The following is a 26,899-nucleotide window of genomic DNA, read 5'->3' as shown; positions in this document are numbered from 1 at the left end:
AAAGAAACACAAAAAGCAGCAATAGGAAACTTCCTCTATGTAAACACAGTGAATTTAACTTACTAATGGGAGGAATAAGTTCTTTAAAGGGCAGTCAGAATGCTTTCTTTTTTACTGAGCTGAGTGACCCATATGGATCTACGCGATTAGTAAGACAGAGCTTTAACTTTGGAAAAAAACTGGGGGATGTGAGGGGGTGTCCCTCTAAAAGTAGGGGGAAGCGTCATATGTACCTCTGAAGGAGGGAAGGGGAAAGAGTGGAGGCAACAAGGAAACAGAGGAGGAAAAGGAAATGAATGGGAATCCCTGAACTCTACTCACCAGAGGGCACTATGCTGCATCCTGAAAGGCAATCCTCAAATCTCTGCCTCCTGAAGTGCTTCACACCTCTTCCCTTGGGTGGCTCTACACCCATAGCAATCTCCTGCTGCCTCTATATTCACCCTCACTCCCCACCCCCGAAAGAAAAATTAAACTCACTCGGATTTAAAACTGAAAGTAGAATGTCTTACCATTTAACAATGAAGTTTCATTAGTGAATTTCATTAGTATGTGCTCCCCTACACAGTGAAGGACACATCTAAGAAAACTTGCATTTCAAAACTAGGTGATGTGGCCACTCAAAAGGGACTTTGATCTTATTTATCCACACATTTAAATACATCTGTAAGTTTTTTAACTCAGTATCAAGGATCTTCCTATTCTTCTAAACATCAGTACTACCACTACTACTACTACAGCTTTTTACAGGTGAAAATCTATGTTGCATTCCTAGCTCCTACTATGAATAACTGGTATGTCTCAGCTGATTTATCTCCAAATTTACACTGGTTTCAGTAAAAAAAAAAAAAAAAAAAATCATCTCTCCTTAAAGTCAAATAGCTGTGGTTAGAAGGACAAATGCTGTTACTTAAACACAAGACAAAGCACATTAAATCTAAGACTGAAAGCAACTCTTAAGAGTTGACATCACATTTTTTCATTACAAAACAAGCATTTACTAGTTACTGAGCTAACAACTACATCTAATTAGCCAGGCCTTACAACTTTGTTTATGAACCAATGATATATACAATGCTTTTTGTTCAAACCTTTAAGTATAATGCTTATCATCCATGCTTATCATCATTCCTATCAATGGGAGTATTCTAGGTTAACTTATTTTTTTCTGCAAGAGTTTTAAATCTGCTGCCTCTTACATCATAAATGGGTCAGGCTCACTTTTGAAGATTACCTGCTCGGTGTCTACAAGGCTCACAAAAAGACTGACTTCCTAACTGAGAAGTTTTTTGCAAAGACTTCTGGATAAATTAGGCCTTCAATCAGCAAACACTAGCACATCGTCTTCTTGAAGTATATGATACTATCCACATACTTTAAAGTCAGTGAACTGCTACAGTGGCAGCATCCAGAGCAACTTCTCACATACGCACAATGAAATCCCCACTCTCCATGCCTTTGTGAGCTTTGCATGTTCACTGAATTTCCTGTTTAATGAATTTCCTGTGTTTCCACAGTGTTTTCTTCCAATTTGCTACATTTCAACACAATTACCTTATTTTGCAAATTCAAGTCCTCTCCAAAACTTTCACACTTAATAACGAGATGATGTAGTTTCTCGAAGAAGTAAAAATGCATCTCTCCTCCTATAGCTAAAGGCAGCTGACAGTGGATGCACAGACAAGAACTTTTCAGTGTTCATTAAGACTTCCCTGCACCAAGCAACTGGCAATTTTTGATCACAAATAGTATCTCCGTACAACAGCCTCTCAGAGAATTTTCTTGCACTTTTTTGGCTCACCTGTCAAACCCATGTACATTTGAGCATTCACAGCACTCTGCAGTAAAGAGTTTTGAGTTTACTGTATTGGAAGAACCACCTGCTTTTGTTGGGTTTAACCTCTGTTAATTTCACCCATCCTCTAATGCCTACATTAGCAGAAGTAACGAACAATGACTCCCTATTCACCTCCCCTGTGCCATTTGTGACTTCACACAGCTTTATACCTTCCTGCATCATGCAATATGAGAGCTGCTCTTTACCCAGCATTTTCCTGGGTTTTCCCCTCTTTGATTTCTACACACACCCTCCATTTACTTTGGCAGATAGGTGGAATGAGACCAGAACTACATTATACCCAAGATGAAAGTGCACCTTCACATGCCACTGTTTTCTGATTGTTCTACACACTCTTCCAAATAATTCCTATCTCTTCGTTTTGACTGCTCCCTCTTAAGAAATGCTAAACCAGTTAGGTATATATCCTTGCTAACTAGGGAATTATTCAGATCTGTAATTTCCCAGGCAGGCTCCCCATACAGACTCAGAGACACAGGGACACGAGTCTGATCTCAAATGTAAACAGACAAGATCCTGTTGCTTTATGTCTAATAACAGTACTTTCTGAATAAAAACAAGTACATAAAAACCCCTCAGGCAATTTGGTTTTTATTTAAATGGATCTGAAACTGATGCATCCTGTTGCTATTTCATCTTATTTACTGGGAGAGGGTTGGAAGACTTAGCAACCAATTAACTAAAAGACACATGTACCAGCATGCTTCCTAAAGGTGAACACAATTTAGGCACTCCCACTAACCCCCAACAATCACTGTCCACTGTCAAAATTAGACACTGATTTCCTGTGATATTAGTAACAACACTAAATATCTTCCGCAAATAGAGAAAACCATTAGAGCACAGCAACTTCTAAACTAGCCAAAGGTGAACTTTCACTTGAAAAACATGAGATGACCACTCTCCCAACCCATGTTTTACATGATACACAGCTTAGTTTGTAAATGCCAAAGTCTACAGCACTAAAGAAACCAGAATGATTCCTAGAAAGCTATTAACCCACGTGTCTGTACAGCTCTGAAATTCCAACTTTACCTTTTTTATGCTTCACTAATTATGTTTATGACTGCTTATTTCTCCTGACTCTTAAAACATGCAGAATATGACCAAGAAATATTAATTTGGCCCAATTTATATGTAAAGGCTAACCTGCGTACAACCTCAACAGTTTAAAGGGGACATGCACATCATCAAATCTAATAGATTGGAAAAGACCTTTAAGATCATCAGGTCCAACCATTACCCCAGGACTGCCAAGACCACCTCCCTGTATTCCCACTGTTTTTTCCCCACCCTATTTTCATAGAGCTGTGATTTGAAAACCACTCCATATTGCAGTTTGAACAACAGCAAGTCACAGACAGCTTATCACAGGTCCACAGTGAAGGAAGCTGGCCTCTTTACAGTTTGTGAATCATTAAAAGAAGTTCAGCAATTTCTGGAAAACAAAGATTATAAGTTTTAAGAAACAGTAGAGATATGGAAGTCTCTTAATAATCACACAAATATGTTTATCCACTACTAGAGTCTGAAAAAGAGATTATGTAGCATGCATCTTCCTGCTGTGGATAGCATAAGAGACTGCGTTGCTCCAAGGATACCAACCTGGGGTTCACCCACTTGGGTGAAGACAGATTGGTCACAGCACTCTTGTGAAGTCAAGGAAATCTGACAAACATGGCTCTGTAACACATTATCCATGATTCCAGAAACTGCTCATCACATACACAATGTACAGTGAAAGTCTGGAGCCCTAAATATTAATATGTAATACTAGTTCTCAACATTTGCCAAAATCCCTTTTCAATGACAGAATCAAATGTTTCCTCAAAAACATTCAATTACCCCAACCCACAGTAAGACCACAGAAGGGAATACATTTGGATTTCTAGACTAAACTAATTTCAAATTAACAGACAAATCGCTAACTTACTCAAGGCTATTCTTCTATAATATTTCTTATCACTCCTGAAAGTCTCAGTTGGCTTAGACCTTACCACTGATACAGGATCTTGCTTTAGGATCATACTAGTGAAGCTGTGTAATGGTCCAGTATTTTGTGTAGTAATTTATTTTAATTTAGTATGTAACTCAAACTTCATTAATATTAAAATAGCCCTTAACTGCTGTAAATGTTACCTATCTGTTGGAAACAGAGGCTCCATTAGCATGGTATCAGCAGCTCCTGAACAGTTTTTGAAGTGCACAAATCCCAAGGACAAAAGATCTTTTAAGGTATACTTCTATGATTTCATGCTCTCGGAATACAAAAACACACAGATAAAGATTGTAAGACAACTCCACTGCTGTACCCATCAACTGTGAAGCCTTAACAAGAATTCTTTCAAGTTTAACTTTTTGCAAGCCCAACAACATAACTCAAAGTTATTTGAGATCTACCACCTGTTGTCACTCAACAAAAACTGCCCTACACAGAGATAAGAAAAATAGCTGCATGAGCAACTGGATAAACTAAAGACCTGAGCATGTGTGGACACAGTAAAGATATCTGAATCTGTACTACAGACCACCTTCCTCCTGTTTGCCTCTATGGAAAAGTCGATAAATACAGGCTACAGATTACAGAAGTTTTCAGATTCTTTGATGATGCCTAAACCTTAAAGATTAGCATCAACAAATACAACTTCCTATTAGATTCAACAGCTATCTCAGCAGATACCCATCTCAGATGTCCTGACCACAGTGCTACAAGTCCTACAATGCTAAAATACCTCAGCCAAAAGCCATAAGGATTAGAAAACTTAACCACACAAAGAACAGTAGCTGGATGCTCTCTACCCCCCTTGCCATTGACTTCTTGCACAGTACCAGCATAACTACAAGGCCTCTATTTTTATCTCTGTTGTGGTGTATATCCACACACACACACAAAAAATTAGCATTATTTGCTCCTTAAATATCATAAAATCTCTTACCCTAAGAGGAAAAGCATTCTGCTCCAAGCCACCACTGCGATTTAAAGCCCAATGAATCCCAGAACCTAGTAATCCAGTGAGAAATCCTGTCTTGTTTTTGAGTCTTCTGTAATTCAGACAAAAAGTACCTAGGCCTTGCACACTGATATTACCTACACAAATTTTCTTACTACAAATATTTTTGCATAAGAGTTCTTCCACAAGCTTTTCTCATCTTTCCTTTTGGAAAGAATTTTAGAGTGATAAAGATAAAAATACATGTAAAGACAGACATGAACTGATTTAATCTAATCATATTTCTGGAAGGTACAGAAAGAAATGCAGCTTTCCCATCCATCAAGTGTTTATGAGAAGTTTGCACCAGAAATTTACATGTGTGCTAGACTAGTGAAAGCAATGCCAGAACTTTATGTTGAACCATACAAAAAATCAACACAGAAAAAACAGATTATCTACCAGAGACAGCATTTTAATTGCTTTTGAATTTCATTTGTGAGGTTTTTCCTTTTTAAATCCCTATGACATGCACCTAATCACTAACAAAAACTTTTTTTTTTTTTTTCAAATCATTGCTTTTGGCTTCTCAGTATTTATGAGAGATACCTACCTTTACAAAGCAGTATTTCCCACCTTCCTGGGGAAGTTACTAAGATTTTCTCAGATTATATCAGTAAACCCTGTCTATATACATACATATATATATATATATATATGCATGCACATAAGCGCAAGCCATTGCATACAGGGAGGGAAGCTGAAATTCCCAAATGAATAGGCAGATGTTGCAAACAACATTGCCCTCAAACTTTCAAAACTGATGATGGCCTGAATAGCAACATTTCTCTGACTGTTTCATGTATTTACTTCTAGAAGGCAAGAGCTGACTGAGTGAAGGCATTTACCACAACTGCACAAAACACAGCAGGATTTATCTTGTCTGAAAGACTGGTCTGGACTCTAATAGGGAATGTGGACCTAGCAGTTATCTCTGTAGTATTCTATGAATTCATACTTTCATGCATGAATACTGCTTCATGTATTTATTAAGGAATTAATAAATTCTCATGTAGGAATACCAGGAATTTCAGTTAGCCTCTAGAATATTCCTGCTTTACTGGCACACTATCTTAATCATATGCAGCAAGTACATCGATAACTGACTGAAGGAAAAACAAAAGTTACCAAACCCAAAGCATTATCACTACATAGGAGAGTTGGTTTGTTATACCTTTAGCAATAGCAATAACAAACTAACCGTTAGAACCCACTGTGGAAAAGGGCCTTAAGCAGGACCATCTGGAATAACTTACCAAAAACCAGGGTCTGCTTATGAAATAGAAAATGTAGAAAATAGGGCTGTAAGCTCTTGGAGAGGTCAAGGCACAGTGCTTTTGTATACATACACTTAAAATGTAAATCTATGATCATGTAAACATCTAATTAAGCACAGCCTCACTTATAATTAAAAAGGAAACTCCCCAAACTAGGCATAGGGCATTACCAAAGAGCTGGCCTTTCTCTTTAGACGGGCATTTGCATTTTCCTATTAAAAAGCAAAATTGCTGTTTTGTTTTGGTTTTTAACCAGCAGCTAAGAGAAAGACTGAGATACAAGAATAGAAATATGTGCAGGCTCAGGACACCTAGCAGTATCATGACAAGCACTTTTACAAAACACAACCTACAAATATACATATTCTGTCTTTTAAACCATACTGCTAACTAGTGAAACTAGGGACACTTATACTACCTTGTTTACAAGAACTGGAAGAGAAAGTGCTAAGTGACTCAATTCTTAAACCTTAACAACTGAATTTAAAGTTAATATTGAAAACCACAGCCAAAAATCAGCCAGAATTATCCTCTTACGAAAAAGATTACTAAAGCAAGACTACAAATAGCACAACAAGCCTTTATTATTGCTTTTTGAATACACAGATTTATCTTGTACCACTACAGTACCTTCAGCCGTTTCATTGTCAGGTCCCATTTTCTGCTTCTTCCATTCTCTGCTTCTCCTGATTCAAAACCATCCCTTTAACACATCATTCCTAATTAGATGATTAGTGCTTGGAAGGGCAGGAGATAAGTCATTTGCATAATTTAATCATAAAAAGAAGTTAAAGATACAGATTTTGCTGTTCGTTTGTACAATTATCTTCACCGGCCTGGGGGGCTGAGATATTAATGTGATTAAACAGTATTTCTGCAAACAGGCAACTGTGTGTCCTCTATTAAAGCAGAGCTGGAGGCAAATGAAAAATTAATTTTAGAAGACAATCAATTTTATTCTACATGACTGTAATAAATAACAGCCCATCTGCAGACAAGTCATTAGACCCTGGGAGGCTACATGTGTCACAAAGTCTAAATGACATACAAGGCCAAATTTTCCACCAAATCCAGAATGAGTAATCAACAGTCCACCAACTGCCATTCCTGTTCAGAAAGTGCATAGGATTCCTGGAAAAAGCAGGCACGTGTGTAAAGTACTAATCATTGACCACAGCTTAAGCTTGTGCAGTACCCAGAAATACAGGCACACAGTTCTTTACCCTTCACCATGTTCCCTGTCTCAGCTTGAGAAAGGTTAAATTTTTCCACCTATTTTAGTGGATACCGGTAATGACCGATACCGTTTACTTGGTGAGACTGCTACTCCTTTGAAACACAGGTTCCATAGGCCTTGAAGGGACCTGAAGGCTCTTCTGTACTAGTTTTCTCAATATTCTGCTGAAATCCATTTTCCAAAGGATGCTTTCATTACTCCACTTCCAAATTTGCACAAAACTTTTCTGGGTGTGGACCCAAGCAACTTACATATTAGTTCATAGATACGCATTTAGTTTTGATTGCTGTGTTCCTGATCCAGAACCACTGAAATCAATTGGAAAGCTCTGGCTCTGCAACGGTTCCATCGCAGAATTTCGTCTGCAATGAGGTCAAAAGGACAAAGCAATCTCCAACTTCACACAAGATCCAAAGCCGCCATGTTCATTCCATCTGCTCCATGTTGCACAGAAAGCTTATAGCTCAATACTAATGCATTCTGTAACTGAGGTACTAACAAGGTACCTTCAGTGTTAAATCTCCTGTACTTCTTCCTTTCTATCCCATGACTCAGTTGTGGCAGTTTCTCACCACCATGGGCTATGATTTAAGACCTCAGCAGCATCACTCCAAGACACACAATGAATTGAACAGAAAGATTCTGATCTGAAAAGAGAGGCTATTGAAACCGGTGTTTCAGAATAGGCCATTATGAAAAGTCAGCAGCAGAAAAAGAGTTTCCAATTTTGCCCACAGTCACAGAACTGAGTAACCAACCTAAGCACTTAAATCAAAATGTCCTCTGCCTACTTCCTGTCTGTAGATTTGTTTACTATCACTCACATTCTCACGCTAGACAAAGGGGATTATTTTGGAAACAATGTGACATCATCAGATCAACTATTCCATGTCTACAAGATGCTAAAAAAGAGCTTCTGATTAGAAATCGGGAAAGTGAACAGCTGCATCAGAAACCCTCCAAAAAAAACCAAACTTCCCCAAAAGTGTTTGGAGAGTTAAAAGACAGGTTATCTAAACCCCTGTACCAAAATACAGCCAAGAACATCTCAAGGAACTTTTTAAGCTTGAAAGACTTCTTAAGAAAGATAACTCAACAACCATTCTAAACAACAAAATAAACTCACAGTCATTGTCTACAATGGAATGCTGTTTGAGTATTTACTGTGCTGCTACTGTCAATGACAAATCAATCTAGACTGGGGGGGAAGGAAGATGAGGCTGTGTAAGTGTCTAAAAGAAATCTGGGGCAGCAGCAGATAAGGGGGAATGATAACTGCAGAACAGCTACAGCAAGAAATTCCACAGTAAATTCCACATACTCCACATGCAGTATACTCATAATCATAGAATCATAGAACGGTTAGGGTTGGAAAGGACCTTAAGATCATCAAGTTCCAACCCCCCTGCCATGGACAGGGACACCTCACTCTAAACCATATCACCCAAGGCCTTGTCTAACCTGGCCTTGAACACTGCCAGGGATGGAGCATTCACAACCTCCTTGGGCAACCTATTCCAGTGCCTCACCACCCTAACAGGAAAGAATTTCCTCCTTATATCCAATCTAAACTTCCCCTGTTTAAGTTTTAACCCGTTACCCCTTGTCCTGTCACTACAGTCCCTAATGAAGAGTCCCTCCCCAGCATCCCTATATGCCCCCTTCAGATACTGGAATCAGCCCTCCTGCAGGAATTCCATCATGCTCTGGTCACATCAGCCTATTGCACACCCACTGCACGTAACACACAGCAACTCCAACCTCTCTTCAATTCCCCTGCCAACTGCACAGGTGCTAAAGGACTGAACTGTTCAAGCATCCTATCTGCAGTCCAGGCCTTTAACACCCAGGAATCCCAGACAAACATACTGCCTCCACTAACTCAGCACCCCTGTTCCTCCTTTCTTTTTCCCTGTAAATCAAAAACCAACTCCTGTTAAGGGTTTACACTGCAAGAGACACAACTTCACTGTGAGCCAGCAGCCCATCAGCATAAAATGCAGCATGCAATATTTTTTTGTCTTTGCCTTTTGCCCCCTAGAAAGTAGATGGAAAGCACACATGCCTATTGCTACCTAGCACTGGCAGGACAGTAACTTCCAAATAACCACATCTTGTTCTGAAATTAGCCAACCTTGGCAGAAAGCTGAGAGGCACTGGGAAGATGGCTACATGCCTTCTGTAACTGGCAGGTAGAAAATAACCAGCATAAGTAAGGTTCCTACCTCTGTTTGGCTCACAAACATTACATACGCAGTTACACAAGTACAGACAAATGTGCTGTAGGTTAGGAGAAGCCACTGCATCACTAAGATGCCTACAGTAAATATACCAACAGTATTTCATTCTGTTTCCATACAGACACAAATACAGATTTTTCCCACTATAATAAAGGGTTAATATTTTCCATCAGTCAGACTGAAAGCTAAATTCATAAGCCTGCAAGGATGAATAACTAAGATGATGGAACAGTTTATTAGAAGACTGCCGGCTGAAGGGACAGTAAAATTTTGAAGAAAGCATATTAAAAAAAGCCAAGATAGGTGAATGAACAAGATACCCTCTAGCTTAACACACTACAGAAGTACTTCGTCGAGTTACAAGACTCAAACTTTCCTCAGTTCCAGCAGGCAGAAACAGATTTGTCTGAACCAAAAGTCAGCTGTGCAACAAGTAAGGCAATTCATAATAACAGAGCAGATAGAAGCACTGATTACGGTTCTGATGTGAGACACGAAATTTTCGTTCCAGTGTACGACGGCAGGATCAGTTAACCTTCCTAAGCACGACTGACTACAAGAGCAGCAAGTCTTAAAGCTCATTACAGTGATCATTCTGGCCAGACTGCTTCTGAGATCCTTCTAAAAGCTGCACCATGGCTGCAAAAGCTGATAGCAGCGCATTACCCCTTCGATGCAGACACAGCCTGAGGCACAGCGCGGCATGCTGCTGTGCCACACACACCTGTAATGCAGCAAGGAGCAGAAGGTATAAGATGGCATATTTAGCAAGTCTTGATAGCAAGAGCACAAAGTGCCCTGACAGATCACTTTGCTTCTTCTTTCTCTGCAAAAGAGTCGTAACAACCTCGGAGCAGGTAAGAATAATTACTTAACAAGAAGATGCTCAACTCCGGGTATTCTGAGAAGTCACCTATTGAGAACATGAGTTGCCATATAAAAAACACCAAATAACACACCTTACAAGCCTACAAAAAAAAAAAAAAAAAAAAAACCCAAACCTCCGCAGACCTACAAATACATATTTCAATAACAATCTTATGCAACACAGAAAACAATGCTGAGTTCATCGCCTTAGATCCCATTTCAGTATTCATATTTTGCTGGTTTTTAACTGCCAATTTTACTACCTTGTTCTGTTTGGGAATTTTGTTGTTGGAGGGGTTTTCAGAGGGGAGGGACTGAGTTTTGGTGTTTGGTTTCAGTTAGTTTTGTTGTTGTGTTTAAACATGTTATTTTAAGTCTCATTGGAAAGACTTTTTTTCTACTACTAATTTTATTATCTCAGCAGCATTTTAGAAAATTGCCCTTCTTCACTACACAACAACATCTAAAAGTAGGAGGACAAAAAGAGGCAGCTCCAGAGAGCTGCAGCAGTGAAGAGAGGTGCCCTCATTAATTTCACAAAAAACAACGGGGATAATGTTTCACAGACACAGAACATTCTCTGATTAACTGTTATAAAAAGTCTATTAGCTATCACATGAAATTTGTACTAGGCAAAAACAACTGCTACATGCATAAGAAAAAGCACAATATGTAATGTTTTAAATATACTGATTAGAAGCTCTAAATGAAGCTACAAATATTTTTTCTTTAAACTAGCTTGATCTTCTTAATTAGCAACTCTTAAATTACTGTAACATCCAAGTAACTAAATCCCCCTGCTGGCACTATGTGCCAAGAGCTTTCTTACAGACACCTTTTTTTAGATTAAAATATTCCTTCTCAGATAGCGGCAGGGAATAAGACAAGTCAGTTCATCAGCACATAGAGGACTTCAGGCAACCATTTGTGAGACACAGAAAGCACAATCTGTGTATGACACAGTTGGTTCACAGAGGGTTACAACTCGCACTGCTCTGGTGGCAGAGAACCCGTGCTGGCCTGGCTTGAGCAACTCCCCAGAAGGGCAGTGACCACATCAGGGGCTGCAACAACATCCACTTGCAGCTTCAAAAACTCCCACATAACCCAGTAATCCTAATACATGCCGATAGAATCTTCCTTCCACTGACTGCTTGCCTAGGGAGGCTGAGCTTCCATCCTCAGAAATACTCAAACTCCATGTGGACCTTTTTGTTCAGCTCTGGACAACCAGCTCTAGCTGACCCTGCTTAAACAGAGGAGCTGGTTGGACTCTATGATCTCAATACAACCCTGCCAACACAACTTTGTGATTGTGCAAAACACATTAGATTTGTGTGAAATAATTTTGACTGACTTTTTAAAAAAAAGTGTTTTGTTCCAATTCCACTGTCTGTACAGGTCTGGAAACAGGAGAGAAGAATGACTCTATGTTCTGCTGACCAAAAGTACCATGAAGGCATCACAAGCTCTCTTCCTACAGACTGGACAGAAATAAAGTTACCTGTTCCTCACTCACATGGCTGTGAGAATCATCAAAAAAGGCTAAAGGCTTTAAGTAAGAACACCGAGTTAGAACATACAGCCATGAAAGGTCATTTAGCAAATTTAATTTATGTCCATATCAAATGCAATTTAAACTAAATCTCTGGATTATTCAAATTCCTCTCTCTTTATAAGTATGGATAAAAAGTTTTCCAAAAATCAAAGTTTATTTGCATGGTTTGGGAGAGAGGCTATTGAATAATCCAGAAATTCAGGTTAAATCACATTATATATATGTGTATGTATGCATATTTTAAACCAGTATTGTGTATATATATTAACTGTATAAATCCCTCTTAAATCTAACTTCCACCTTTATTCACAGAGTAGCTGAAATGCATTACCTGATATGATATGCAAACTACGATTGTGGGATTATTGTTCCCTATGCCTGGGAACAACAGTCAAGACAACTAGTAACAGTGTGAGCAAAATGATGCGGAAAAAAGTATTGAGATTCTTCCAACTAAAAGTCAGAGCTAGCTCTGTTCAATATGCTGTCAGGACTTGCAGGGTTCACCCAACCAGAGAGAAAAAGAAAACTAAAAAAAAATAAATGTAGAAGTGGCATTCAAAAGAGTGAGCACAACCTTCAGGCACAAAGAACATGTCTGCTCCTTAGTATAGGAAGCCTAACAATCTTGTAAGCTGGTGAGATGTATCAGGTTGAGTCTTTAATAGAGTAACTGACAGTGCACTGATGATGCTAAACATGACATATTTTAGTACCTTCCGGTCATAAACAGACTAGACTGCACAGAATTTTAGAACAAATAAAACACGTAATATCTTGATTCTAAATACATATCTTTCATCCAAAGCAAAATAGTCTGTTTTATAGAAGGAGCACAATTAAAAAAGAAAAGAAATCCAAAATCATTACAGGAGAGGACCTCAGAATCCTAGGTCTACTCTACACTTCACATGTCATGCACAACTACAGCTGGTGTTTGAGAGCAACAGAACTTGTGAACTCAAGTGGAAAAAGATTTCAAAATAATTAAGATTTTCACCCGATTCACTAACACAATATATTACAGAAACTGCCTACCTCAAAAAGGACACAAATCTAGTTAAATTCATGGGAAAAATCTGAAAGAATATATATTTTAAGTATCTTTCAATACATATGTTCCTACTGTGTTTTATAAAATACATTTCGTTTCAATACTCCAGTGTCTACATGCCAAATCCTTAACTAATACCGTTACCAGAAACCTTTAATTAATGACAATATTAATGGAGCTTTACATAGCAGAGATAAAAGAACACATGCATAATATAGCTAGATACCTCAGGTTTTACACATTACTAGTAAAAAACCCATTAATAAAGAATAACCCAATAAAAGCACTGTTTGTGATGGCATTACCATACTTTTTAGTGTAAGTAAAGAGAGTCTCCCTCCTAAATAACTACTAAATGCTTCAGGTTCTAACATATTGCTGCAAGCTATAATGGTTATAACTGTTAATCCAATACACCTTTTATACAAACCCATAAACACATGAGTGGAAAAATAGCACAGATGTTCATCTCTAATGCAATTTCCATTCAATTTCCTAAGTGCAGTCCCTGTGTGCAAACTAGCTTAACGTTATGTTTAGCTTGCAAATTCTTTTAATAAATAATGAATGCAATAAAACTGGTAGATCAATGGCAAGCTGAGAAATCATAAAAAAGCCTTTTGTGCTCATGCTGTTGCCGATTTCAAACTTTAATCCAGCGACAGATCGATACTACTTTTTCTTTTTAACCCATCACATAGATAGCAGATAGATGAGATGTAGGTTAAATGCTGTTACCAGATATCAATTTCCAGAAACTTGATAAGATCAGACACAATTGCAAGTGAACATTTTATACCTTAATGTATACCCAACAATATACACTGCCAAACGACACTTCACACTACCGTAAACTAAGAAAGCAAGCCCATTTGCGTTGGTCCTTATTTTTGGAGAAGTGGTATTTGTAACTGAGTCTAGAAAGGCTCCAAGACAATATATTTTAATAAGCAAATGGCCTTTGCAGGTCAAGAGGCGCTGTTAAGGAAATATAATCTCCCCATGCTTGCTAGTGACAATAAACACAGTACTCACACGAAAAACAACAGCGTAGCTGTGCTACCAAACAGAAAAGAAAGCAAACAAATTTATTATGCTTTGTAGGATTCAGATATTAGACCCTTCTGGCCAGGTATCAAAGTACATAAGTTAATGGGTATCAGTGTTGCTTTCAGGTTGCAGAATAAGGAGAGAGGGGGAAACCCTATTACTAAGTCACTTTGGACAGCCATGCTTTATCAAGAGGGAACAGAGATCAAAAGCATCTAGCCCTGGGGGACAGTTCTAGTATCAAGCAGGATAAATCTAACCCACTAAGAATCATTGCTATCTAATGTTGTTGTGCTTGGTAATGCATGCTTAATCATAACATACAAAAAAAAATTGTCTTAACTTACAGCAAAGGAACATGTCATAGAAAGCAAGAACTCCAAAAGTATCCTCATCTTGTTTGGTTTTGCAATTAGTATAATCTAAATAATTCATTAAAACACTGCATTTCTGTATACATAGGGGGGTTATTACACTGATAATCACATGAAGAACTTACAAAAGAAACCAGATAGGAACTTTTACGTATTTTGAACTATGGATTTGGATAGTTTTGTTCCTAACTCCCAGAAATTGTAATTTTGAATTTTCTGAACAGGCACAGAAAAGACTGAGATCCTAAACTCATAAGGAACAAGATCGGACGAAAAGCGCAGTACCCATTTGAAAACACCATATGCAACAATTCTTTCAAACACAGGTTTTTATGCTATTATGTCCCACCATTGATGAGTAGGGCACAAACCTTAGAAACATTTCCAAGTTCTTTACCCTTGTTCTGGCAAACTTCCACTGGCATGAAAGGGAGGTCCACCTCAGCAAAGTCAAAACAGGAGCTTTACAGCCCAGATTTCAATGCCCTTTTAATACTAACACCTCTTGCACGACATGAATTCCAGCCTGTAAGCAATGAAATAAGAGCAATTCTTCAAAATATCTCAGAATGCTCATGTTAAATATTTTCTGCAGAATTACCAAGGTAGGTGCTAAGGCCACCGCCATATGACAAAAGGTGATTTTATAATTTATCGATTTTCATTTTGCTCTTCAGTTCTACCAAAGTAGATTTTCACCTTCCTTAAAAGCAAATGCACACACAGAGGCTGCACCTCCAACTGTAGCCCCAGTGTGAGAATAATTTCCCATCTACAGAGCTGTTCACTTCTGGAGTATAATGCTGTTGCCACACATTGATATATTGGTGAAAGGAAGGCAAATATAACAATGCTAAAGCTTAAACTCATTTGAATAAACTGTGAACTTCTATTACATATATTGTTTCCTTTATCAAATTGGAACTACTGGAGCAAGAATACCAAGAATGCCAACATAAATCTAGATCTGTTACAGCCAGTTTCTCCAATTTATTCTCAGAAGCCTTAATGACAAAGTCAAAGTTCTTCTGTTTGGGGGGAGAGTAAGAAATCACAATAATTTTTAACATTAAAATAACACATCATAGAGAACGAGATCAGGTTTAACAGAATGACAGAAGCAAATCACAAAATACTGCTTTATCTTCTAAAGAAAAACAAGGAAGACCACAAGTCTTCTAATAAGGAATAAAAGCCCATAAAAACTATGCGTAGCCTACGTGGGAAATAGATCTTCATTATTCATGGCAAAGTACTTTACGCTTTGAGCAATCTTTTTCCAGAATTTAAAACCATTCCACAAAGACACATTCCAGCCTTTTTTATGATTTGCATTCCACAGGTTCTGCTCCAAGATAATGGATACCAGACTATACAGAACAGAAATTAATGGTGATCAACAACTTCTCTAATGTATCTGGCACTAAATGGTAAGTAGTAACATAAACATAATTAACAAGTATACCTATCTTAAATCTAGCAGATGTTGAATCCAGGCACATTTAACTTTAAAAGAAAATTATTAATAACAAAAAAAAAAAGAGAGAGAGAAAGCCTTACTTCAGCCTGTAATCAATTTGGACACAATGATATTCTATTTATAGCAACACTTTTACATGTTTTAGTCTTATATTATTTATTCGGATCATTCCTATCACAATGAAATATTAATGTTGAGAAAGTGGTTACTCTATTAAGGACCTATCCTATGTTTAGATTTTAATATTGATCTCCAGTATTTTGGAATAATTAATCATTCTGTACAAAACTGTATTTGTCTGACTTTGTGTTATGATACGATCAGAAGTTTAGCATCTTCCCCAGCATGATGCTGTGATTAAATTTATATTTTGACCTATTCCTAAAGGCAATTTAGTTATTTCAACAGAAGGGGGAAAAGGGGACACCGCCACTTTAAAAGCTTCAATCTCTCTGACATTGCTGGCAGTGTATGGGAACATTAATGCATCTGTCATGATAACAAGCTAAGAATAACATCTAGACATCAAACCGAGCAGAGAATCCATCTGAAGTGATTCATTCAGATCTGTCTCATTGATTTATTAAACACAGGGCAACATCTGCAGCCTCACAGAGCCGCTTGGCAAAATTAATGCAAGATCAATTCAAATGGAAAAAAGTGCAAAAGAGATAAATCAAAACACAATTTGCATGCAGTTCCACAATCAGGCTTATTGGGTGCAAATGCTCAATTTCCCTCCCAAAGCAAATGAGTTTAAATGTTGTTTTATCTTTGTAGAATTGTGTGATTTGAAGTGACAGTGAAGAGTTCTGCAGGTTGAAATGGTGAAAAGAAAAAAAGGAGAAGAAATGCTTGCAAAGACCTTTTGAATATGCAACAAGAATATCATTAATACCTAATTGTTTAGCTTTTTTGTCTTTGCTACAAAAACACTGTATTTTTCAGTTGTAGAAGTCTCGGTAGAAAATTACATATGTATTATGCATATACACATGCAGGAAACACAAATACTCCATTTTGGAGGAAAAGCATGTTACTCTTCAAATGGGGAGCTCTATTGACATGAAAAAAAAAGAAGGGAATTTTAATCAAGGCTTCTCCAGATTAGATATGCATCTGATGAAAAAAATCAAGTATTTTAGTAGTTTTGAACAAGCATAGGCTTTCAAGATGTCTAAAAAGAAAGAGGGATTTTTCCAAAAGTATAATTAATCTGCTCAGAAGTGGAAAAATTCCTTTCTGCATCTCTAGCAGAATCCACTAGGCTAGTGATCTCTCTCACAAATATTTTGAGTGAGTCTCCTTCCCAAGAAAGAAAGGGAAATTGACAAACCGACAATTTCTGTTTTAACGTGCTAGAACCTTCAAAACCCGCAAGTTTGGCCAAGTATGAATCATACTAAATATTTACTTAGTCAAAGAAGTTGATATCATCAGATGTCCACATTTAAAATCAATATATAAGGAATCTCTGTGCAGCACTACATGACTGGATTGCTTTAATTATAATCTTGACATCATTCTCCTAATAAAAGACAGAGTATTGCTGACTATAAGGTAGCTTTTAATAGACAACATGACAAGACCCTCATTATCTCATAAAATAAAATGTCTGCACTTACTGCTTAAACTCATTTCTAAAGCCTTTTATTGTTTGTGAATAGTCCAAGTAACACAAAATATTAGCTTAACTAGATATTTTAAGACACAAAAAAATAATGTATTAAAAAGCTGTTCTCTGGGAATTATTCTTACTATTTACTGGATAATCCAGACCAACACTATGCTTTTTCAGTAGCCAACAGCATCCAAACACAAAAACCCCGTAAAATAATCGTACTCATATAATCCTAATTTTAAGGATTGCCACATTTACCGTCATAAAAATGTTCTCACTATGGTTTTAAATTTCATTTTTAAGTAACACCTCATTATAGTTTTCTTTACTACTGAAATTAAGCATGTGCCCATAATTTAAGTAGTCTTCTAAGGTACTGCAAATCAGTAATTAAATTGTCTAAGTTGTACTCACTCTTCACTTGACGATGCTACCTGTAATGAAACGAACAGTTAGTTTCATTTCACAAACCTTGCTTCCAAATTAGGTTAGATGATGACGGCTAAAAATAATCAAAGTTATGCACATTCTGTTTACAGGTCAATTAAATTTATACATGTATTGTTTGAAAAAAATACAAATGTCAAAAATGCTAACTATAGGTAACTAGTGTTACATAAACAGGACAAACAAACAAAAAACTTTCACTTGCAGGTATAGTATTTCTCTGCAGCTCTTAGTTGAGCTTGCCCACAAAGTTCATAAACTCAACACAGCAAGAGAACTTCTTTTTTTTTTTTTTTCAGTTATATGTAATTGAGAGTTAACGCTGCAATAGAAATAAAAGTGTGCACTAACATAAGAGATGTTGACTTTCAGAAGTGAACTAACATTGAAAACAATGATAGCCAGCATTTGTTACTGCTTTTTCTGGCAGCTCGAGTTTATTTTCTGCAGTATTAAAATATGTATATAAATATCTATAAATTAATATATATACACACACACATACACACTAAAAAAAAGCAATGCGCAACATTCCGAGTTGAAAATAATGCTTGAGTCATGCAGCGGAACAATCCACATCGAAGGGTTTGCTTCTAAAAGATCACTTTCTTCCAAGACTTAACTTCCCAGGTACAGACCCTAAATCCTGTATGTATAGCTGTAACAGTGGTACTGCATTTTATCTGCTTGGTACCATGCACTCCAGTGGTTCCTAGGTCACTTCACAGCAAGCAAAAGCTAGCCCACTCATGTATTTAGACAGTTTTAGCCAACATACTCCCCCACCAGTACTGATCATTCAAGAAAAAAAAAAAAAAGCTGTAAATGACATATTCAGCATTCAATTAGCATGATGGAATACAACTAACATTAAGTTACAACACTTGAGAGAAGTTTCATGTGTGCTGATAACATCACGCATTACACCTGAAACCGTGAAGGCAAAATACATCAGCAGGTTATTTGAACCAGCTGCATTTAAAGAGATATAAACCATGGCTGAGTGATGTTTCAATAAACAAGAAACATTTTAGGGAATGTAAGGGGATCTGGTGCTCCTGAACAGGTAAAAAGTACATAGTGTTTTCATAACTAGGCAGGAAGAGATTGCGCTTACACACGTGTTGAATGCACTTAGTTGAGAGCTTTGACTCCATTGAGACTTGTTTCTGACCTGCTAGATGCCCTCTCAGCAGTGCCCTTGACAGATCTTCAGCCTCTGCCCAGGTCTTCCTTGTACTGACTGCTCCTTTCAGACCTACTCTCAGAGCATCACTCGGCTCCTCACTTACACACACCACAGCTCCTCTGGCCTCCCCTCTCAGCTGCTCCTTGCATTACTTCTTCCCTTATCCTATCATGCCTTAAGTCTACAAAATACAAGTTTTGAATATTTAATATCCAGCATTTCTGGATTTTAAATCATTGCGTGAAAGAGAGAAGAAATCAGACCGCATCTAAAGCCTGTATCATCAAATCTCCTATTTCTGCGAAGAAAAACTTTGGCATGGTCACGGAAACTAAAAAGACTTCTTCAATGGTCAACTTTTATGCTAGTCGAGTTTCAGGAATATTTCAGAGAAGCATTTACATGCTAAGTGTGTCCCTTAGTAATCCTACATTAATTTTATTTAAGTACATTAGCCTCAGACCTTACTTTTAACACCATCATTCTAACATGGCAGTGGTTATGATGTCACAGAGGTGCACGACACTGAAACAAACAGGCAGCAGGAGAAGGTGTCACAGAAACACAACACGAGCACGAGAAAAAACAGGTACTTCAAATAAACACGCCTAGGAATTGAGTACAAGCTTGCCTCAAGTGTCACCTGTAACATAAAATGATTCGAAACAAAACAAATACTGCTGTTCACGAAGGACGCCCGGTCTGCTCCTGCCTCAGCTCCAGGTGGCAAGAACAGGATCAGACCCCAAACCAGCGCTTGCTGAAGGTGTTATTAAAAATACCCCACCCAACACAACACGTTCGGTGCTGAGCAGCCAGAAGTAGTGACACGAAAACCAAAGTTAACAAATATCCGCATGCTGCACGTCAGACACCGCGCTCAAAGCTCTGCGAAACAACCTCCGTGAAGAAAAGTTTCCTGCCAGGCTGAAAGCAGGAGCACACGGAAATGTGAACGTTTCTAAGGAGGTACCGCACGAACTGCTGAACTAGTCATGTCATCTCCACACCCCCTGCCTCGCATCCGACCCCACTGCACTTGGTGTTTCTATTGAGCTCCGAAAGGGGTTTTGTGTTTATTAGATCATTATCATTTCTAAAGGCAGCAGCTATAAGGACTGTAACCCCAAGTACGAACGACCCAGCAGGGATCTCCCAGGAATACCACCCGCTCGGGGCTCGCCAGGGCAGGGGCTGCGCCCGCACCAGTACTCCCAACTGCGGGACGCACCATTATTCCGGCTCGGTAATGGGCAACAGTTTGCCCGCAGCCGCCGCCCGCCTCCCCCACGGGCACCGGCCGGGAGTCGCCAACCGCAGCCGTCGCCCAGCCTCCTGGGAACAAGGGATCCTGAGGGGAACCGAGAGTTCCAGCGGAAAAAAAATACGGATAAAACTTTTGTGTTATTTCTGCGCAGCGTAAACGGGAACTCTGCTCCAGCTGCTAAGGGAAAAGTTTGCAGACGGGCGCGCAGAACAGATCCGCTGCCCAGCGGTCCCGGGAGATGGGGGAATCCCGCAGTTCACGTCGGTACCGCCGCGGGGCTCACCCCCCCCGCCGGCACTGCCGACCCCGGCCCCGCGCCCCGGCCCGCCCGGGGCTGCGGCGCGCAGCGATCTGAAGGGACTCCCCCACCTCCCGCCGCAGGAGCCCCGGGGAGCGGAGACACGGGACCCATCACCCTCGCCCCGGAGGAAACGCGAAGTTCGGCTGCTCACCTCGCATTGGTGCAGTCATTGTACAAAGTTTCGAAGTCCTTCCTGGTGATGAGCTTGCATCGGTTGACGCCGGGCTGGATGGCCCCCAGCCCCCTCAGGATGCGGACCTGCTCAACCGTGCACACCACGGGCGATATATCCAGCCGCTTCAGCTTGGTGTAGACCGTGTGCAGCCCTCCCACCAGGTGCTTGAGGAAGAGATCAAAGACCTGCGGCAAGCAGATCAGCTCCTGCCCCTCCACGAGGAACGAGGCCACCTTCACCCCGTGCAGGTCGACCATCTTACACTCGTTGCCTCCGCCGCCGCCCGCGCCGGCCCCGCCGCTGCCCGCGGAGAGGAAACTGTTGACGAGGCTGTTGGTGAGGCGCGGAGACTCCGCGGGGCTGGAGTACAGCGGGTCCGCCCGGAACAAGCCTGCCGAGCCCCCCGCGCCGCCGCTGGAAGTTGCGGCGATGACGGGCGGCGCGGAGACAGCCATGGCCAGCCCGGCTCCCCGCCGCTCGCCTCAGCCCCGCGCTTTGCTCTACTACTAAAAACAGAGCCGCACGCCCGCCCTCCCACACGCAGCGGCCGCCGCCAGCCGCGCGCCCAGACCCCTCCCCAGTGCCGCCGGGGGGGAAGAGTGACAGCGCCCTCCAGCCAATGCGCCCCGCCCGCCTCCAGCGCGGCCCCGGCGAGTGGCTGCGGGCGGCGGGGCGGGGCGGGGCAGCGCCAGCCGCAGCACCTGGGCCGGGGGGCGGGAGGCGGGCGGGCCGGCGGGCCGGGCTGTGGTGCGTGTGAGGGAGCGCGGCCGGGGCGCGAAACCTCTCCCGGGAGCCGCGGGCTGGGAAAGTTTCGGGGAGCTCTTTTAGGGCCGTGAGGGGATCCCGCGGCTCAGCCCCGGCGCTCTGAGGGAGGGGAGGGCAAGGCTGTGGCTGTTCCGCTGCAGGTCCGGGTGCCGGCCCTCTTTCCAGAATAGTTTCAGCGGTCACTGCGCTCTGGTACGTTCCTGAGGGTTAAAACACCTGTGCTCTGACACAGCCGAAAGATACCGGGAGAGAGGGGCGGTGTGATGAGAGGTTTAACAGCGCGAGTCTCCGTTAAGTAAAATGCACCCGACTTTCCACATCTTTACTGTGGACCAGGAGCCCGTTATTATTGGCTTGCGTGAAGAGACGGTGGAGGCCTGGCAGCACATCAGGTCTAAAACAAACTAAGCCCGCCATTCAGTATGTGCTGCGCAGGCAGGGCGAGGGAGACTGTGAGAGATGTGGAAGTTGGTGATAGGTCACAGGAGGCAAAGTCTGTTCTCGGGAGGTCTTGCGTGTAATTGCATGTAATTTCCAGATTCAAGTGTGGTATCAATTGTGTTTTAGATACAATGGCATCAGTCCTCTCCTCATGCTTGACTGTAAGGCAGCCTCCAGAAGCGCCATATGGTACCTCATTCAGCTGCACACAAGTAAAACCCAGCAGTCCTGGGAACCAGACAGATCCTGTGCTTCCTTCACCTGAAGCAGGTCAGTTGACAAAAGAACTGCATCCCTTCTCCCTGAACAATTGGACTCGAAAGATAGTCATATAAATTTCATATGAAGGAGTTGAATCTGATAGATATACACCTGGCTAGAGTGGTGATATGCTTACCTTCTCCTAGTGTACTCACATCTCTTTTCCCAGCCTCCTCCTTCTTTTCCTTTGTATTAACATCATTTTTTCTTTCCATTTTTTCAGTCTCATCTTTCCTTATTTCCTAGTCCTCTAACTTCTTCACTCCCCTCTTTTTTTAACTTCCTCCTAAAGTGTTCAGTAAACAAAGCAAACACAAAAGTATGAACAAAACTCTTCAAGTGGATACCAAACAAGTATGCCAACAGAGCATTTCAGCTATTGCCATGATCACACTGCTTTGTATGCCAGCTTCTTCCTTTTGTTAAGCTTGCTTATTTAGGCACCCTATCTGCAAAGTTTAGTATTTTTGCATTATGAATAATCCCATTTTATATGAGGGGAAGTGAAATGCTATATTTGTTGAATTACATTAACTAAATTACACTCTGCAGGCACCAATCCATCAATTATATGTGCATTCCAAGATGACTAGCCACTTGTTTTATGTCCCTAGCCTAGGTGCCTAAAACCAGTGCAGAATTTTCACATAAACTAGGCTTAAGTGAATACCTTTCAATAAGAATGCTCATATTTCATAAACTACTTGATGCATCATTCTAGGGTCAGAAGTTCTGTGGCGTAGGGCTTTTTACATCAGCAAAGTGTTTAGTACAATCAAGTCCTGAACTCATCTAAGATCTTTATATACTGGAAATGATAGAAGTAACAAATAACTGACTTCAAATAGAAACTTCTGGGGTTTAATCTTCTGGATGTAATTGCTATTAGGAGATTTATATCAGATCCAAACACTGCCCTTTTAAAGAGATTTTTTGCTTTGAGATTAATGTGACAATCAAATTGCACCATGAGAATTCTTTCTCCTTTTTGACTTTAATGTCTTCCATAAGCTAAACATATTTCTAAATAAGACTGAATTTTTGCAAGGCCAGAGGAAGCCTTGCGCATCAACACCCAGCAAGTTGGAGTGGCATGAAGCAATATAAAATCATAAAGGCTGTAGTAAAAACAGTACCCTTGAGAGGTGACTATCCATGGAGAGAAGAACTGCTCTCAAACTCAGAAAATGCACAAGGTTTGAGAATTAATACCAGGCAGCTGTTCAGTTAAACTAAGCATATAAAAATCAACTATATCAATGGATATTATTATTTCTCTGTGATTTTATTAAAGGCAAAGTTACTAAGGCCTAACAATCACACAGTAGTATCTTGTCAGTTGTAAAGTATCCAGATGGTTTATTTGAACAGAGTCCAGCAGTAAGCAACTTGAATGTGTAGAAACCAGTAAGCCTCCCTATAGCTGAAATAATTATTTTATTTATTTAAAGTTTCAATATTTTTGTTCTTTTTGACTGGTATGCAAAATACTTTGTTTTCTTCACACATTCATTTATAGAAATTCTGGTGTATTGTGTATTAATCCTATTCAAAAATTGCCTGTGTTTGTATGGCAAAATGTCAAGCAAAGGTTTTGTTGTATTTGTTTGTTTTTGTTGTTATCATCATTACATATGCCCTATTGGAGAGAAATGCAGAAGAGCTCTTTTCTGAGACATGGGAGGAGAGAGGAAAGCCCAAGTCATTTCAGACAGGGCCAGTAAACAGCATTCTGGAAATCACTTTTTGCCAGCTGGCGTAAATGTGGCTACTGGCTTACGAGGATCCTACAGAGAAAATGATGGGTGACACAATTGACTAGGAGGTAACAATGATGAAAAATAATGACAGCTTTTTAAGTGACACAGTAGGGAATTAATTAAAAATAATAATAATTTTGTTTCAAAAACCCAGGAAAGCTCAATAAGGACGTTTGTGTTTTATCCTGGTCTACTGTAGCCAAATATGAGGCAGGACAATAGAAAAAAAGAATCCCATAGATATTACCATGTAAAGAGTCCTGAGGATTTATTTATTTTTTTAGTATAAAGAAATTTTTCTATAGACTTGATACAAGTATGTCCAATGTGAGTAGACTGTAGAAGGAGAAAATGCCAGGTTTTAGTGAAGAACTTGGATCTTCACTAAAATAAATGGGAGGGCTAAATGTGAACTTTGATTTACGAGGGTCAGAGGGAACTGTGGGCCCAAAATGAAGAATAAAAAAAGGAACTGAAAGATGTATTTGCAACGCACCCTCATCATAATGAAATGAAACACCTTTTTTCTGAATTCCAGTCTGACTTGAGCCCTAGTGACACTGATATTCTTCTAGTCCTTAAAAAAAATTACTCAGGGCCCAGTCTAAAGCTCTTAACTTACCGTGGTGATCTCTAAGTTTGTATCATGAGCTTACAAACCACCGATATTGCTAATTCTGAAGAAAGGCTTAAAAAGGAAGAAAAAACATTATTAATATTTTGCTAGGTTAGTGTTTAATTCCTTGGTTTCCTTGGGAAAGAGTAAGCATGATTATATTAACAAATGTAGGCCACTGACGTGAGAAAAAGAAGAGGCTGAAATTAGTATGTCATTCTTAGTGCCCACATCTTTCTAGACGCACTAGTACTTGACACTTGTATTCAATTTATTTCTGACATTTCAGTAGATTTTTTTTTTTAATTATGGATTAAAACTTCCCACCTCAACATCAAGGATTTTATATAAAACCAATGAATCTAAATGTCTAAGTATCAATAGAAAAATGATCCCTTCTCTTATGTAATTAAATGTATTGTATTAATGTGTGCATAATGCAGAATCAATAAATAATGAATTACCACTGATTGTAATTGAATGTTTTCATAATTTTATTGTCAGCCATGATAAATAATCAGTACATTTATACTGCATTAAATTAATTAGTGTGTCATTTCTATTACATACATCAGCAGTGAAGTAATGCAGTGACATCTGTTTCTAATGTTTTAAAGATGTGGTATTCCTTATTAAGTAAAAGGAAGAGTTATTAGAGATATTTCCTGTGATTGGCAGTTATACTGGTACAGTCAAAGAGATCAAATAAAGGAACTTGCAGTCTTGGCAAACGCTGCATTTCAACCCCTGATGGCAGTAAGTAGCAATGACTAGAGTGAATTTTGCTGCTTCAGGCTTTCAGAAAATCCTACCCACCTTTCTAGAGAAAGTAAGAGTGGATCTTCTCTTCCTAATACAGGGAAAATTCTAATATGCAAAATAATTAACAGTCTACAGAAGAACTGAGCTTCCACATCCATTTCTATATTGATTTTTCTGCCTCGGTCCTCTGAACGTAAAAAGGAATTGACAGGGGCAAGAGTAGAATAGGAAGAGTAAAACATACAGAAGGGAACACACAGCAAGTAAACTTAAGTTAGACTGTGCCAGAAAGAGGATTATTTTTTAAATGACTAGGTATTAGAGAATGGGTGATCACCTGGGAGCAGGGTGATGTGAAGTAAAATACACTGAGCAACAATTATGGACTGCTGTAAAGGTCAGGGGGTCTTTATTAATGTTGTCTTTTCCAAGACGCTTATGTACATTCTTCATTTTTCTGTACCATTACACCATCTTTAAAAAGAACAACTAGAAAATCTAATGTTAGGGCTTAACTTACCAGAGAGTTCATCATCCATAAAACAGCTTTAGATGGAGCCTTGGGTGACATGATCTAGTGTGAGGCATCCATGCCCATGGTCGGAACTAGATGTACTGAAGGTCCCTTACAATCATAACAGTTCTGTGAATTTTAATCGTAATTTTTTCATACTATCAATGTACATCATCATTTTAAGCAAAATAAAAAAAAAAAATCTTTTCAGTGCAAGTCTCAGAACTTGCCTTCAACCACTCACTATCTTTGCACAAATTTGAGAGAGTGGTCTCTGGAGCAACTATGTGTGTACAGCAATTTGTCCACATGGCTTGCCTTGTATTCAGGAAACTCCAGACTCGCTTTGGATCACCTGTCTGGGTACGACTGACAGCTGCCCAACTTACTGGCAGTAGCTATACATTTATTACTCTGGATCTTCTAACATCATGTTCCAGTTCTCTGTGAGTCTGCATCTGTAGGATTCCTCCCTGTGCAATTTTTGAGTGTGATGCTGATCCTGTGCTTGGGACAGTCCTCAACAGACACTGCCTTTGTGACAAGCTCTCCTGACCATTTACTATGGAACCCGAGAAAACTAAATCACAAAAGAATACTGTCTCAGACAAGGTCCCATCTACTTTTCCTATTAATTAAAATTTCACTTAATTGTTTTAAGTAATGTGCCCTTTAAAGCTTAGACACTGTCACTTTTTGTCTAGATGATGTGTAATTACCTTCCTTCTTAAAGAAAGGAGTATGTTTGTGATATAAAAATGTGACCAGTAGTTTTAAGGTTGTTCCAGTGAAATA

The 26,899-nt window shown here is 39.6% G+C and overlaps 1 protein-coding gene across 6 annotated transcripts in view; it reads right to left on the bottom strand.

Annotated features, from left to right (window-relative positions):
* Positions 1 to 21,647, bottom strand: part of DACH2 (dachshund family transcription factor 2) — a 282,827-nt gene extending 261,180 nt beyond the window's left edge. For 4 of the 6 annotated variants that reach the window (XM_061359675.1, XM_061359678.1, XM_061359674.1 and 1 more), the window contains exon 1: positions 20,962 to 21,647. In XM_061359675.1, the coding sequence (XP_061215659.1) occupies positions 20,962 to 21,440 (479 nt within the window). In that variant the 5' untranslated portion in view covers positions 21,441 to 21,647. The remainder of the gene's footprint in view (positions 1 to 20,961) is intronic. The other 2 variants (XM_061359677.1, XM_061359679.1) reach the window with 1 other exon arrangement.
* Positions 21,648 to 26,899: the final 5,252 nt, after the last annotated feature.

This window comes from Neopsephotus bourkii, unplaced genomic scaffold (assembly GCF_033783945.1).
Source record: "Neopsephotus bourkii isolate Nb327-2 ecotype Australia unplaced genomic scaffold, CSIRO-AGI_Nbou_v1 NB_991, whole genome shotgun sequence".
Lineage (NCBI taxonomy): Eukaryota > Metazoa > Chordata > Aves > Psittaciformes > Psittacidae > Neopsephotus > Neopsephotus bourkii.
This window is presented reverse-complemented; position numbering and strand designations above follow the sequence as displayed.